Source organism: Myotis yumanensis, unplaced genomic scaffold (genome assembly GCF_028538775.1).
Source record: "Myotis yumanensis isolate MYYU_CA2020_CCGP unplaced genomic scaffold, mMyoYum1.0.hap1 SCAF_9, whole genome shotgun sequence".
NCBI lineage: Eukaryota > Metazoa > Chordata > Mammalia > Chiroptera > Vespertilionidae > Myotis > Myotis yumanensis.
Genome location: NW_027223760.1, coordinates 60,501,091 through 60,516,428, shown reverse-complemented (window position 1 = coordinate 60,516,428; position 15,338 = coordinate 60,501,091). Strand labels below are relative to the sequence as shown.

Here is a 15,338-nt window from a genome sequence, read left to right as displayed (position 1 = left end):
ACACCTCCCCTCCCTCAGCCGCACTTGGCGCCTCCGGGACCAAAGCCCTCCAGGTTGTTGCAGCGAGTTGGATCGGGCTACCCACCTATCGATTTTCCCTTCAGATTCTTCTACTAGATCAGCTACCTGCTGTCCGCTTGCTGTGCTTCTCCCCAAAATTATATAAAAAAAATCTCTCATGCCTTGATAGCTCCTCTTCTACTCTCTTTGCCCTCGTGGGCATATGCAGGGGAAGTCACCAGTATTTTACCGGAGCTCTGATAAAAAGAAAAGCATCTTTAAAAGGTTGCCTATCTTTCAGCTTTGCCGTGGTGATTTATTATACAGAATGAACAATTTTTTGATATAGTTAAACTTGTCAATTTAACATAAAAAATTCCCCCAAAAAACTTATCAGTTGTCCCAATAATATTTACTGCTAGCCATTCCATTCCATGTTAATTTTATTTTAATCCTCACCAGAGGATATTTTCCCATTGATTAGCAGAGAGAGTGGAAGAGAGAGGGAAAGACAGAGAGAAATATTGAGGTGAGAGAAACACAGATTGGTTGCCTCCTGCACGCACCCGACCATTGCCTGGGGCTGGAGAGGAGCCCGCAACCCAGGCATGTGCCCTTGACCGGAAACAAACCGGGACCCTTTGGTCCACAGGCCAATGCTCTATCCCAGGGGTGGGCAAACTTTTTGACTTGAGGGCCACAATGGGTTCTTAAACTGGACCGGAGGGCCGGAACAAAAGCATGGATGGAGTGTTTGTGTGAACTAATATAAATTCAAAGTAAACATCATTACATAAAAGGGTACGGTCTTTTTTTTTTTAGTTTTATTCATTTCAAATGGGCTGGATCCGGCCCGCGGGCCGTAGTTTGCCCACGGCTGCTCTATCCACTGAGAAAACTGGCTAGGGCCCACATTAATTTTAAATATTGGTTTTATCATAGACTGAAGTCCCACATGTACATGGATCTCCCAACTTTCTATCCTATTATTTTTCTGTACGAACACCACACAATAGCATTTTTAGAATTTATGGTGGAAGACAACTACAGAGGCAAACGTGTGGGGGGCCTGGAAAGTCACAACTTGACGCTGCATGTGTGTGTTGGTGATATTTTTTGCTGCATGACACGGTACCTTCAAGTTTAGCAGCTTTAAGCAGCACTCATGTATCTCACGCAGTTTTTGGGGGGCAGGAATCTGGGAGAGGCTGAGCTGGGGGGTTCGGGCCACAGATCACTCCCGAGGCTGCCATGGTCCACAGGCCGTAGGGCAGGAAGGTCTGCTCCGTAGCTCCCGCCCGCCCTTGGCAGTGTCTGCTTCACACTGGCTGGGGGCCAGATCCTTCAGCTCCTCCCCAGGGGCCTCTTCACTAGCTGCCTGAGTGGCAGGTGGCTTTTCCCACAGCGAGTGATCCAAGAGAAAGAGGGAGACCGTGATGAGAATCACACTTTGTATTTTGGTTTGTTGTTGTCTTTGTTGGTGGTTTTGCTGAACGCAGTAAAGCACATTTCTCACAGATGCTACCCGTCCACGTGGGTGGGCAGGGAGGCACCCCCACCGTTCACCCAGGGATCCAGGCGATGGGAGGTCCGCTGTGCCCTGTGCCTCACAGTGGCAGGGTCAGGGGGAAAGAAAATATGTTGAACCACATGCTGGCTTTTAAAAAATTATTTTATTTATTTTTTTACAATTTGAAATTATTATGGACTCACGGGAAGGTGCAAAAATAGTACCGAGTTGCTAACTTTCCGCTTAGAAAATGAGCATCTCTGCCAAAGAGAAAAGTGGGTCTGAGACCCTGAACCCTGAACCCTGAACTCTGTTGTTGGAACCTCAGCTTCACCAAGCCCCTCGGTTCCAGGGGCTCAACTCTATTTTCTGAAGCTGGAAGTGCTCATCTGAAAAGAACAGAAAGATTGACTTACAAACATCAAAACAGAAACTCTCGCGCTGGCTGGGTGGCTCAGTTAGTTGGAGCATCGTCCCATACACCAAAGGGCTGTGGGTTCGATTCCTGGTCAGGGCACATACCTAGGTTGCGAGTTTGATCCCTTGTTGGGGCGTGTATGGGAGGCAGCCAATAGATGTTTCCCTCTCTCTCACTCTCCCTTCCTCTCTCTCTCAAATCCATAAAAACGTATCTTCAGGTCAGGATTAAACAACAACAACCACAACTCTACTTAAAACTGATCACATGACATACGTAAATGCGCCCCGAAGGACCGGGTAGACACACATCACTGACCCAGATGCCCTCTGGGAGTTGATGTGTGTGGACCGTGACAGGAGTGAAGAGGAACTTTAAGATTTTACTCTCTGTTTGTCTATACAGCTTATTTCATGAGAATGTGTTCATGTGTAATAGCTGTAACTAATATTTTAAGAAAAAATAATAGATTTTTTTCTTTGTAATCTACCTCCCTCTTTTTAAAATCAGTCATACAGGTAGAGTCACATCCATTAAAACATCTCTCAGGTTTATTCTCATTCCCTCCCACATAAAAACAAATCAGCAATAATCCGATTTCTGCCCGGAAGTCTCCAATCAGAGGCCTGGTGGGAGCTTACAGAGCCCTCAGTCCCTCAGCTTGTCCTACTGCTGTGGCTGCAGGCATTTGAGATTGGTGTTCACCCACGACAGCTGGTCCACGACCCAAACTTGAGGCCTTTCCTCACTGCAGGGATCCTTGGTGACACGGACCACATGGGCTGTGCAGGTCTGAGAAACCAGGGAACCCTGTCCGGGGTCACCTGCCCTCAGCTCAGATCTCGCACCACTGGGTAGAGCCACTGGGGAGTTGAGAGGAAACTGTGTTCCTGCCACCAGCTCAACTCCTTCAGTGGCACAAAGGCTATCCTGTCTCGACCCAGGAGTCCCCAGCATCCTCTTCTTTATCTTCCTGGTGCCCCTTCAAAATAGAACAGAGGAGAGGTGGGGAGGGAGAGTGAGACCAAACTCAACATGTTCCGAACAGCAGACTGTTTCCAACTTAAATTCCACAATTCCTAGCAGATAGGAAGTGGCCAGACAGACAGGAGCAGAGACTGTCCATCTCAGCCTCCCCTTCTCTGAGGAGGAGGTAGAGCGACCAGACAGGCCGACAACCAGGAGTGTCTGGGGCCCTGGGAAGCCTGTGTGTGCTTACTCTGACCTTGCCACACTCTCTTCAGGGAGAGCTTGCCACTTTGGGACAGGCACGATGTGGTGGATTGTTAGGGTTTAGTTAGGGATGGCATTTTGATGGGCAAGTAAGACACAAGGGTTAAAATGACACTGAAATCGAAGTATTAGAGAAGGTAAACCATGGTAGGGGAGGTAGTTGTCCAAGAGTGAGATGCTTGGAATTATTATTTCAGAGATGACGCAGGTAGTCGTAATGCCAAGGTTAAGGGCATGACCATGGGCAAGAGTAACTAAGGTGAGATGGGAGAAAACGTCACAGGAAATGCATTAAGTCGTTGTCTCACAGCTCAGAACTCATTGTCTGTATTTCCCCTTGGGGTGCCCGGCCTGGGACTTTGCAAACCGTTTTTGCTTTGCCACGTGGCTCCCTGTTACACTCTGCCAACAGGGGAGTCTAGGGCGAGACGCCAGAGCTGGAGGAGGAAGTAGGAGCTTGTTTCTATCAATGTTACCCCAGCAATGTTCCTTCACCCAGGCAAAAACCAGTTCCTCCCCACAGCAAAAGCAGAGTCCAGTTTGAGGTTTTCTAATACTTGCAGAACCGGCTTTATGGCGCCCATCTCAGAGACACCAGCGCCAGCCAGGACTGTGCTTCAGAGGTGTTTCAGCTCTGCAGGCCCTCCTCTTAGGGTCTGATTGTGACAAGCATAGCACCCCCCTCCCCTCCACCCAATTCCTAGGGTGGTGGCTACCTACGGCAGCTGCTGTCTCTATGATACCTTAGTGTCCTCCTCTTACCCTTTCATTGATCTGTTGAGGATTTTATACCTAGCTAAACATTCTTCATATTCAATTCTCTCTGCTCAGATAATGGGGAAGCTTCCTGTTGTCTAATTCGACTCTGATTGACATAAAATGTGAGACTGTCAGGAAACAGCACTGAAGTCAATAACATGATGAGAGGAATAAGGTGAAAAACAAGGCAGTGATTCAGAGGTGTGGTCCTGTGTCAAAGATCCATCTTTAAATTGATTGTTTCTTCTTTTGTCCTCTCTGGGGACAGAAAGTGCAACAGACTGTCGAATCTCAGAGGGAAGGCGGGGGGTGGGGGGGGGGGAGTAGCAGGGGGAGGTGGTGTGCTGGGGTCCAGCCCCAGTGGTCCAGAGGTTCCCAAAGGTGTGGACGGAGTCAGCGTTCAGAACTCTCTAGCTCTCTTTAGTCTCCGTGGATCTTCCTGTGCCTGGCTGAGGCCACAGAGAAAGATCCCGAGGCAAGCTGAGCCTTTATTTTATAGTCAGAGGTAAACAAGGTAGTGGTTTCCATAGTTACACTGTTCTTGTGAGTTTCACTTGTTTTTGTTCTTGTTCTTGCTGCACTTCCCTCAGCCCATTAGCTTCCCAGATAAGATCTAGGGAGCCTCATAAGGTCAAGCCTAATTATGCTTAAGAGGACTGTGCCCTCTAAGCTGGGACTTGTTTGTGACTTTGCCAACAGGTCAGTCCAAGGCTTAATCCTATATCAGCTCCCCACAGTGGTGGGAGGGAAGAGATCAACCAAAGAACTTGTATGCATATATGCATAACCCACGGACACAGACAATAGGGTCGTGAAGGCCTGGGATGGGGGGATGGAGTGGACTAGAAGGGGTCAATGGGGGAAAGAGGGGACATATATAATACTTTCAACAATAAAGATTTAAAAATTAAAAAAAATAAAAGTGTCATATTTAGTTGAAATATTGAGACCATTGTAGATTCAAATGCAGTTGTAAGAAATAATACAGAGATGCTGTATAGGAGAGATACTGGCTATGTGGGTGCAGTATCTTGACTGTGGTAGTGTGTGCACAAATCTACACATGTGACAAAACTGTATGGAACTAAATACACACCTACAGGTCAAATTGGGGGAATCCGAATTGGTTGGTGAATTGCATCAGTGTCAGTGTCCAGGACCGGACAGGGTACATCGCCTCCCAAAATGTTACTATTGGGGGGAAACTGGGCAAAATGTAGTTCTTACAACTGCATGTAAACCTACAAAGGTCCTAATATTTCAACTAAACATGACACTTTTAGAGGTATACTGCAATCTCACTTCTGTCCGCAGAGAGGACAAAAATAGAAACAATTTGTTTAAGATGGGCTAATTGCCACAGGACCACACTACGCTGCTTTTCTGTAAGGGAAGAGTAGAAAGCAATAGATCAGTTTATGGTGTCAAATAAGTGGTTTGCTTGCATTGCCTTTTCTTTCAACCTGTGGCTGAATTCCCCTTTTGGGTGTAATGTAGACACTGCTTTACCTTCTCTCAGAACGTCTTCAGGCTGTGAGTACCACCCCAGAGGCTAACAATCAATAGGCAGTTCCCGAAAAAGGAAAACTCCATGGATGGTGATGCTGATGATGGTTTCTGTTTGATTACTTTGCTTTTCTTCCTAGTTTGGGAGGCAAGTTTCAAGTTTCAAGTACAATAGCTTCTGTCTAGGTCCTAAATGTCCCGAAGAATTGCCAAAGCGCTGCCACCTTACCTAGGAAATCCTCCCAGCCTTTCCTGAGCCCCACGGAGAACTGACTGCGAGGTCTGGTGTATAAAATGCCTGACAGTTTTAAAGTGTTTGGGGGAGAGAAAGATGGAGTGGGAGCATTTGTAGGGAAGAGGCCGGGGAGCTGACACGTTGCTTTTCTTAAAAAAAACCCAGAAAGACTCAAGGTATAGCATTTCCGTTTACTTGGTCCGTGTGTGATGGTAACAGCCCACCTCCTGTGTATAAGAGGAGTGCGCTAAGGCTGTGCTTGCAAGATGACATTCTGTAACAAGCCATATTTAACACGCTCGCCGAGTGGAGGATTTCTTGTCCATATTTCACACCCAGATAGGATTTGCTCGGGAAATAACGGTCAGAAGTGCCCAAGTCGTGTTGCACTCCGTTTCCTGAGCCCAACTTGGAATTTATGGTTATGGGTGTCATTACATAGTCTTAAGATTAGACCTTGAGTTTTATGTTGTCAGAGATTTCCTGGGGCTGGGCTACAGTTAGCAAGGTCAGGAGCTCATTTGGACTCCAAAGCTATAAAAGTATCCAGACATGATAAGTAGGTCAGAGCTGAAAGCTGTTGAAGACACGAGAGTAATCATCTGGGACAATTTAGCCACATTAAAGTCTAGACCACATGTAGATTTAGGAAGAGAGAGACTGGGGGGTGGGGTGGGCTGGGGAAAAGACTCTTTAAATGAATGAAGGAACACCTGCTAAAAGCGGCCTGCAAATGGAAAAATATGTAGTTACTTTCACAAACAAATGGGGAGAAGACTTCAGAATCCTAGACACATTAAGTAAGGAAGTTGGGATGATGGTACATAAAGAACCTAGTTCCCGTTTTTTTTTTTTAATTAAAAATTGAATTTATCCCCCCCCCCCCCAACCCCCCAAAGCTATCTGAATAAAGACAAAAGGTGAGAGCATAGCTTTAGCTTTGTAGTAGAACCCATCTTGGTTCTAGTTTGGCTCTGCTGGGTCGCTGTGAGCAAGTATCAAAGCCCCAAAGCCTCAGTGTCCTCATCTGAATGACGCAGAGAGTATTATGCACGTCATGTGTGTGTGGTGGAGACTGGGTGAAACAGTGCACAGACAGTTTCTGGAACATGGTTAGTGTTGAATAAACAGGAGGATTTTTACTATTCATCATACTCATTACAAGTGTCCACCACTCTAGGCTTATTAAGTTAGTCACATCTGATACTACATATTCATTTTTGGTAGGAATACTATTGCTTGGATTGCACAGGTTTGTAGTATCCACATTTTACAGATGATAAAAATGAAGTCCAGTGGTTAGGGCCAAAGTTACCCCACTGGGGAGCAATCAACCTTGGATTACAACCACAGTGGTTCTTTAAGCAAGGATCAGAAACACCGGAATGGTGTTAAAATCCAGACTGCTGGGTTCCACCCCCAGAGTTTCCAACTAAATAATTCTGGTGTGGGGCCCATGAATGTGAATTTATCAGAGCTCAGGTTTGCTGCTGCTGCTGCTGGTCTTAAGACCTGTAGGAAGCGGCTATAGGGTTAAGCCTCTGAATGACCAGTGGCAGAGCCACATACAAGTCCCAGCTTGGAGGGCAAAGCCCTCCTAGCACAATAAAGATTGACCTTATAGTCCTCCCTTGTTCCTAGGAAGCTAATGGGCTGCGGAGGTATATCAAGTGCTGCCAAAACAAGGCTTGAGTAAAAAAATAGATTTGAAACTCGCAAGAACATTGTAAACTGTGGGGAGCAGCTATAGGGTTAAGCCTGGGACTGACCTGTTGGCAAAGTCACAATCAAGAGGCACAGTCCTCTTAGCATAATTAGGCTTGACCTTATAATGCTCCCTAGATCTTATCTGGGAAGCTAATGGGCTGAGGGAGGTAGGAAGTGCTGCCAAAACAAGTGAAACTCACAAGAACAGTATAACTATGGTAACCACTACCTTGTTTACCTCTGACTATAAAATAAAGGCTCAGCTTGCCTCTGGATCTCTCTCTGTGGCCTCAGCCAGGCACAGGATGATCCACGGAGACTAAAGAGAGCTATGCTGATCATCTGAACGCTGTTTCCGTCCACACCTTTGGGAACCCCTGGCCTGCTGGGGCTGGACCCCGGCAGTAAACATGTTGACCGCTCCCCTTGTTTTGCTTTGTGTGATCTGACTATAAAATAAAGCTTCGGCTTACAGGCTGGGTCACTGTTTCCTCATCCACGCATAGTGATCCTACCTAGCCCCAACTGTATTCTCATCTGTCTTCTTTAATCCTTCACTGCCCCTCCTCAGGTTCACCCGTGGCTGTGCTGGGAGCGGTTCAAAGACACACTTTGCAAACCACTGAGCTAGACTAGAGCAATGCTCATTAGAATCATCTGGAGGCTTAAAATCAATGACCCCATAACTACCTCAATGCTGTGGATTTTTCTATTGAAAATATGGTCCAGCACTACCATTTGCATATAAAACTCAATTATTCCCAGTAAAAAAGGATAAATCTGTAGCAATCTGTAAAATTCAACAAAATCTGGAAAGTTGTGGGTTCCCCCCACCGTATGTAGTATATTTGTAGAGCCAACTATTTAGAGAAGTTTTACATTTCTGATTCCAAATGTCCCATTGTGTGACCCACAGTTCTGTAATGCTGGTCAAATAATCAGAGTTAGCAAATAATAGAGATTACTGACTATAGGCAAAGCAGTCATGTTTCCTTAATAATATGGTAATGAATATTGATACTTTGAAATTCTTTTCTGAACACTAGATAGTTGGTTATATTAGTTTTGATGAAATTTGAAAATAAACCCTGCTTTAAAAATATTCTAATGAAATCTTATGACTTTTTGTCATTTAAGAAGTAATTTAAAAGTTATTTTTATAGATTTAGTCTGAACTCTGTGTTGATATTTTATAGATTAGTTTTTTTTAAAATGCTACCTATATAATTCATTATGAAAAATCTCAGTTCTTTAAAAACTATGTACCACAGTACTTTTGCTGGTACCACAAATTAGAAATGGATCATTATCATTTTCTTTTGTAACACAGGGTGGGACAAAAGTGCGTTTATGACTGTTTGTATGGAACATAATACAAGAATTCATAAACAAGAATACAAGAATAAACTGTGTTTTCCATACTCACATCTGGAAACCCACTTTTGCCCCACCCTATATACATGTTTTAGAGAGGTTAGAATTATTGGATAATCTCTTCTAATTTCTATCCATTTGTTGTCAGTGCCTAGTTATAATCATATTTTATAAGTAAAGTCTATATTATTAATTACATATTTTGCAAAAACCTATGAAATATGGGTTGCATTAGTCATATGTAGAGTTTACATAGCAGCCCTAAGAAATTCCAAGTACTTTGGAAATACTGTTTCATTTATGTTCACGGCACTGTGTTCCAGGAGCAGATGGGTAACTGTCACAGCTGAAGGATTAAATGAGAGGCACATGCAACGGTAAACCCAGCACAGGGCCTGGTGCACGGCCAGGGCTCAGTAAGTAGCTGCCGTTATCGATGCCACTGTTACTACTGACTTTTTGGTAGAACCACAGGCATGAAGGCATTGATGATTGGTTGTTGGGGCCTGTTTCTCCACAGCCATTCGAGTGGTTATCGTCAGAATGCTTTTAAATTGCACGGCTGTGACAGCATTATCTTTGCATGCAAAGTCAGGAAGATGGAATACCAGGCTGTAATAAAAACTTTCCAGAAAGGCACACAGTCACCGTTAGATAATTCTGCTACAAAAGACTCAAATCTAGATCTTTCATTTTGCAACAACTTGGAAAAATTATCTCTCAGTGTTTCAAATTTAGGGATGTCTTCCCTTTCTAGGATAGGTTTTTATCTAATCACAGTGACATGGAAGTTTTAAGGTGCCAGGAGATAAAGAACAACCAGGGATGTTAGCTTGCTTAACTGTCCTTGATTTATTCCTGATCATGTATAATGCTAAACAGATATTACCCATAATGCTTCCAGCTCTCTGACACAGGTGGAGTCTTGGCTGGGTTGTCTGGAACACCAAGTTGGCGCCACTCACCGTTATAAAGGATAGACTGAACCGTCTGCCCACAGCTAAGCTCTGTGGGGAGGGCAGAGCTACCCAACAGAGTAGAGATATTGGAATTCCTTTTACAGAGCAAACATTGTGGGGTGGGGCTGACATCTAGTCACAGCTATTTTTATGTCATTTTAAAAAGGAAGTAAGCATAGATTTCTAGACAGAGGCTTCTTAAAGGAATTTTGCAAACATGATGCCTGCTTTTCCTCTGTTGCAATATGGATACCATTGCTTCTGGAAGGGGCAGTCACTCTTGCTGTGCCATGCTGAAACTCAATGCTCACATCTTAGTAATCCCATCCGTAACCTGAGGAGGAAGTGTTATCACAGGACATTAAAATGCCCTGGTTCCAAAGGGCTTTCCCTAAAAACACACCATTAGAGAATCAATTCCGAAGTACCATTCAAGTTCATGGGCTTTGCCAGGCAAAGCAAGAAAGCTTCCAGGTTGCCACTGGGAGACGTAGGACTGGCAGCTACAGGCCCAGCAGCTACGGGCCCAGCAGCGACAGGTTTCCAAGTAGGAAGTTGGTTACTTTAAGTGCTTCACAAAATTTGACCTACTTCACATTCCCGTAGGGATCTGATGAAACCTACAAAGAGAATAAATAAATAAAAATAAGATCACTGGTTCATCGGAAAGCAATTATACCAAAAAAAGATGAAAAAGTTTTGATTGAATAAATTATGCTCTGAGCATCCTGGCAGCCAACAGGGGAAAAATAAAGAACAATGGTGGGAAGGTTGAGTCTGCAGGCACAAGGAATGGCTTCCAGTTTGGCAACCTGCCACTGTCACGTATAGCAGGGTGGCAGGTGTCTTCTTCCTCCGTTCTGTTTCCTTATTTTAAAAATGTGTGGCTAAGAAGAATCTGGAAGAATGTTGGGAGAATTCAAGGAGAAACTGTATGTGGAGGAAAACTCTAAAGCATAGTAAAACTGAAAGTGGTTATGATCAATAGCTTACATTATCCAATGAAAAGAAAACAAAGTATTTTCATAAATCAGTGTTTGATTATCTTACTACTTAGAGCAGCAGTTCTCAACCTGTGGGTCGAGACCCCTTTGGTGGTCAAACGACCCTTTCACAGGGGTCGCCTAAGACCATCCTGCATATCAGATATTTACATTACGATTCATAACAGTAGCAACATTACAGTTACGAAGTAGCAACGAAAATAATTTTATGGTTGGGGGTCACAACATGAGGAACTGTATTTAAAGGGCCAGAAGGTTGAGAACCACTGAGAGGGTCTGGAACATGGAGGGCACATGTCTGTAGAACCAAGGAAAGAAGGAGGAGGGCAGTTCCCAGATATTTTCTCCTGAAGCTTGAGTAAAAGTGTGACCAGGTTCATTCACTCCTTCAAAAAAGAAAAGATGGAAATGCTCAGATCCCAAGCAGCCAAGAAGGCCTGCAGAAGGGCTCATGCAACAAGAGAGTGCCTCTATGAGCTCATGATCACAGGCCTAAATAGGCTTTCACTCTGGCCGGCAAACCTGCCACAATTTCAGGACATCTACAGCCCTCCCTCTGCAGAACCTACTTCAAGACTTCCACAATTTCCACCCACTTAATTCTTCACTCTTCATATCCGAACTCCAGGAGTCTTCCCTGCCTGATACAAGTGAAGTCCTCTTACTTACACAACCTATCTAGCTCCAAACTTACATTTATTGGCATCATTGCTATTGAACTTATTATCACCATTATTGATTAATGGCATTACTTGAATTCATTGTTAAATTATTAATCAAAACGATTACTAATTACATTATTACCGTTATTTGCATCACTATCATGTTTACATCTTGTAGGTGGCTGGTTCCCTGACTGTAATCTCCAGCACAGCAAGGACCTGTTTTTTTGTTCAACCATGTGAATAAAAACATTGCGTAACACACTGCCTGGCACATAGTAGGTGCCCAGCCAATATCTGTTAAATTAATCAGCACCCCTGATCTCTGGAGAACTCTGCCTAGCGGCGCTGGAGGCCTACAATGGGTAGCAAAGGCCGTCTAAAGTTCCAGTGGAGTTTGCAACGTTTTGCAGAGGGAACTCTAGCTAAATGTTTTGGAAGGCGGCACAAAACGCCCCTTTGCAACAACAAAACCAGACAAGTTCTGAAGCAGCCCCGGAGACACCCACCGACTGCAGCAGACGCCAGCAATAAACCCTGCACACATCCCGCGCGCAAAGCCAAGCCCAGCGTGCCAGCTGGAGGCTGCCCCGGGACTGCCCCCTTTCATTTCTCCCGCGCGAAATCCGGCCGGACGGCTCCACTCCCTCCCTCTGCTGCAGGGGGGAGCTCGGCACCCCTAAACGGGTAGCCGCCCCAGGCCGCGCCCATCTGCAGCCCCCTCTCGCGCCGCCAGCGAAGCGACGTTCCCCGGTCACGAAGTTTGGATCTGGGACCGAAGCCTCGCGGCCCTGGGCGGCGGCGCCAACTGGGCGGCGCTGCGCGCTCCCCCTGTCCCGGCGCCGAGTGCGCCCCTCCCCGGGCGGCCGGAGCTTCGGGCGCTGCGCGCGGGCTGCGCGGCCGCTGGCGTTCGCCGTGCGCTGGCCAGGCGGGGAGGCAGGCTCCCGGGCAGCGCGCGAGGAGGAAGCTGGAGCCCGGGTGGAAGCATGGAGCTGGCGACTCGCGCTCAGGTAAGGGTCCGGCCGCTCGCCGCAGCCCCAGCGCCCCCGCGGCCCGCCTTCCCTTGGCGCGCGGCCCTCCTCTCCGCCTGGGGTTGGGAACGTGGCCCTTGGCCGTGGAGTTGTGGACCCGGCGCGCCCAGTCCCGCGAACCCCGGAGTGGGCGTGCCTCCAGGTGTGCGCAGCGGGTGACGGTTGTGCCAGCCGGACTGGAGGGGCCGGGAGCCTTCGCGCTCGGGCTGTGGCCTCCGTCCCGGGTCGGTGCCCAGGGTCGCAGGACTGAACGCATTTCGAGGGGAGGGTGCAGGGGCGCAGCGCTCGGCGTTTGCTGCGCTCGTGGAGCCGGGGCTGGGAGTGGGGAGCTTTTCGGGTGCGCGCCCCCCACTTTCTCTCGGAATTGGCACAGAGATAAGGAAGTTTAAGAAAAGCGTAATTTTTCTGAAAAGACAGTTGAGGGTCAGGCCAGTTCAGCCTGGATAATGGAGTTTAAAAGGAATTGCTCTTGTGTTTGTTCTAGAACTTTGGTAAATGTTTTCCAGGATTTGTAACCACTTGGGGAGAAGGGGGGGTGCGGGTGGCAACGTCATTAGGCCAAATTAGAAAACAAAAAGCCCCAAGATCCCCCAAACCGTATACACAGCACGACCCCAATTAACGCGTTAGGGTCTTAAGTAGCTTTAAAAAATCTCATTAACCAACACTTGAGAGTAAGTCACCCTAATGTTTCAGTGGGTGCTGGGAACGTGAACGAGGCTTCAGTTTTCCTTTCTTTCTTTTAAAAAGAGCCTTTCTCTACTTTCTAGTAGTGAATGTATTTTCCCCCCCCAGAGGTTAGCCATAAACACTTTTGTTTTTCAGATGAACTAAAAATAAAACTTTTAGAAAGGGAAGGAAGCAGTTTTCGAGAGCCCAAGATACTTTGTATGAAGTGTTGGTTTTCTTTCTTGCTTTTTGTGAGCGCCTGACTCACTGCTTCCACACCTTACAACCTTTGTCTGGTGTTTAGCTCTTTTCTCCACCTGGTGCTGGGCCTGGGTGTTGGGAGACAAGAAAGAGCCAGCGCCCCGCGGCCCCGCGCCAGGCTGCGGGGGTGGCCCGTGGTGCCAGAGCCCAGGCCCCTGTCACCTGCCCAGGTCCTGCTGCACATTAAAGGCAGAGCCAACAATGGTCAGTTTGGCTGTTTAGTACTTTCTGAAAGGCTTTCTGAAAGTGAACCTTTGGGAGAAATCTGTTGTGGATGTTTATAAGAAAGAGTAAGAGTTTAAAATTTCTCCAGTGAGGGAGGTATGAAAAGCAAGGAAAACAAACAGTAACTCGAGGTTAAGAAGGATTGAATCAGGGTTAGATGATGATGATGATGATGATGATGATGATGATGATTCCCGTTGCACTTTACCATATAATTAGTATCCTGTGCTTCTAGGAGGCTCAGGTGTCTCCAAGGTTTAAAAAGGAGCCCCTTGTGAATGTCACCAGTAACTGTATCTTGATAATGTATCACTCCTGCCTGAATCCTGTATTTCTGATGAGCTCCCTTCCACCACTTATTTACATAGTTCATACTAAGGAAGTCCAGAATGTCCCAAAATGTCTAGGAAGGGAACTTTTCCTATTATGAGGCTAAATTTTGGTAGCTCTAAAATGTTAAGCTATTTACCACGTGGGGGTAATCCACAAATGCTTTCCACACCTTATGCATCAATTAGGGCAAATTACTAAGTGTAAGATATCAGATGTTTTGTTTTTTTCTTTACTAACGATCTCCTACTTGGCAGTACACATTAAGATTTGTGCGATGATTTTTCCAGTGGGAGTGTTCCTGTTCATCATAATTTAAATGCGAGCAGATTATAGTCTCCTTAATTTAAAGGAGCGGAGAGTGGTTCTGCGGGTTATAAAAGATCCACTGCAGATAAGAGCACTTAATAAGCATTTCAGGAGCAGCAAGATCTTAAAGCCCTGTGGTTGCAGCCTGTGCCCCAGCCCTATGAATGCAGCAGTGTGGTGCACTGCCTGAAGCATGTTACTGAGCTGAATCTCAGCTCAGTGTGCAGTGGGTTTAATCTCACACATACAGTAAATAAAATTCCCATCCCCTGGAAAGCACGGAGGTGGAAGGGGTTCAGCAAAGCAGCATAGGCCTCGTGCTCTGAGTAGAGGGAACAAGGCAGGGAGAGGGAGAGAAGAGACTCATTTAAACCCTGAATTCCTCTCTAGACTCTGTTTTAGGAGCCATGTCTTATTGATGTTGAGAGAGAGAGGAAGGGAGAGGGATAGAGAGAAACATCAGTGAGAGAGGAACATCATCGATGGGCTGCTTCCTGCACGCCCCCTACTGGGCATTGAGCCCATAACCTGGGCATGTGTCCTGACCAGGAATCCAACCAGAGACCTCTTGGTTCCTGGGTAGACACTCAAAAATGCTGAGCCACACTGGCTTTTTTTTTTTCTTTTTTCTTTTGAAAACTCACCAGCGTGTTGGAGTTGATGTTCTCTGACAGTGATCACACCTCCCCTGGGCTGTAGTCCTTGTTGGGCTGATCATTGTGTCTTTGTGGTTTCATATTGAATGACAGGAATAGTACCCAGTAAAGGCGGTCTCGTGCTGAGAGCGCTCAGCAGTGCAGCTCACACGAGCTGAGGACAAGCGGAGGATGAGCCGGCCTCAGCTTCCTGGCAGAGAGGCTGGGAGGTCCTGAATGTCCCTGCTGTCCTTTAACTCTCTTCTAGCTTCAGGGTGCAGTTTGGTGCTTTAGGGAAGGAAATGAAGCTAAATGTTCTCATGAATATGCATGCTGTTGCAGGGGTAAGGGAGGGGTAAAGGGGACTTTTTCTGGGTATTGGCCTCATAGCTACAAAGTTTGTACCCAGCTTAAAATTTGTGCCCAAAGCCCTAGAACAGCCGTGGGCAAACTACGGCCCTCGGGCCGGATCCGGCCCGTTTGAAATGAATAAAACTAAAAAAAAAAAAGA

General features: G+C 46.3%; 1 protein-coding gene across 4 annotated transcripts in view; it reads left to right on the top strand.

Annotated features, from left to right (window-relative positions):
• The window catches only part of CDCA7L (cell division cycle associated 7 like), a 93,793-nt gene that overhangs the window by 48,675 nt on the left and 29,780 nt on the right, over window positions 1-15,338 (top strand). The window contains exon 1 of one of the 4 annotated variants that reach the window (XM_070424417.1): window positions 12,282-12,377. The exons of the other annotated variants lie outside the window; for them this stretch is intronic. Coding sequence (XP_070280518.1) covers window positions 12,354-12,377 — 24 coding nt within the window. The 5' untranslated portion in view covers window positions 12,282-12,353. Of the gene's footprint in view, window positions 1-12,281; window positions 12,378-15,338 lie in introns of those variants that run through there. 4 annotated transcript variants of the gene reach the window in all.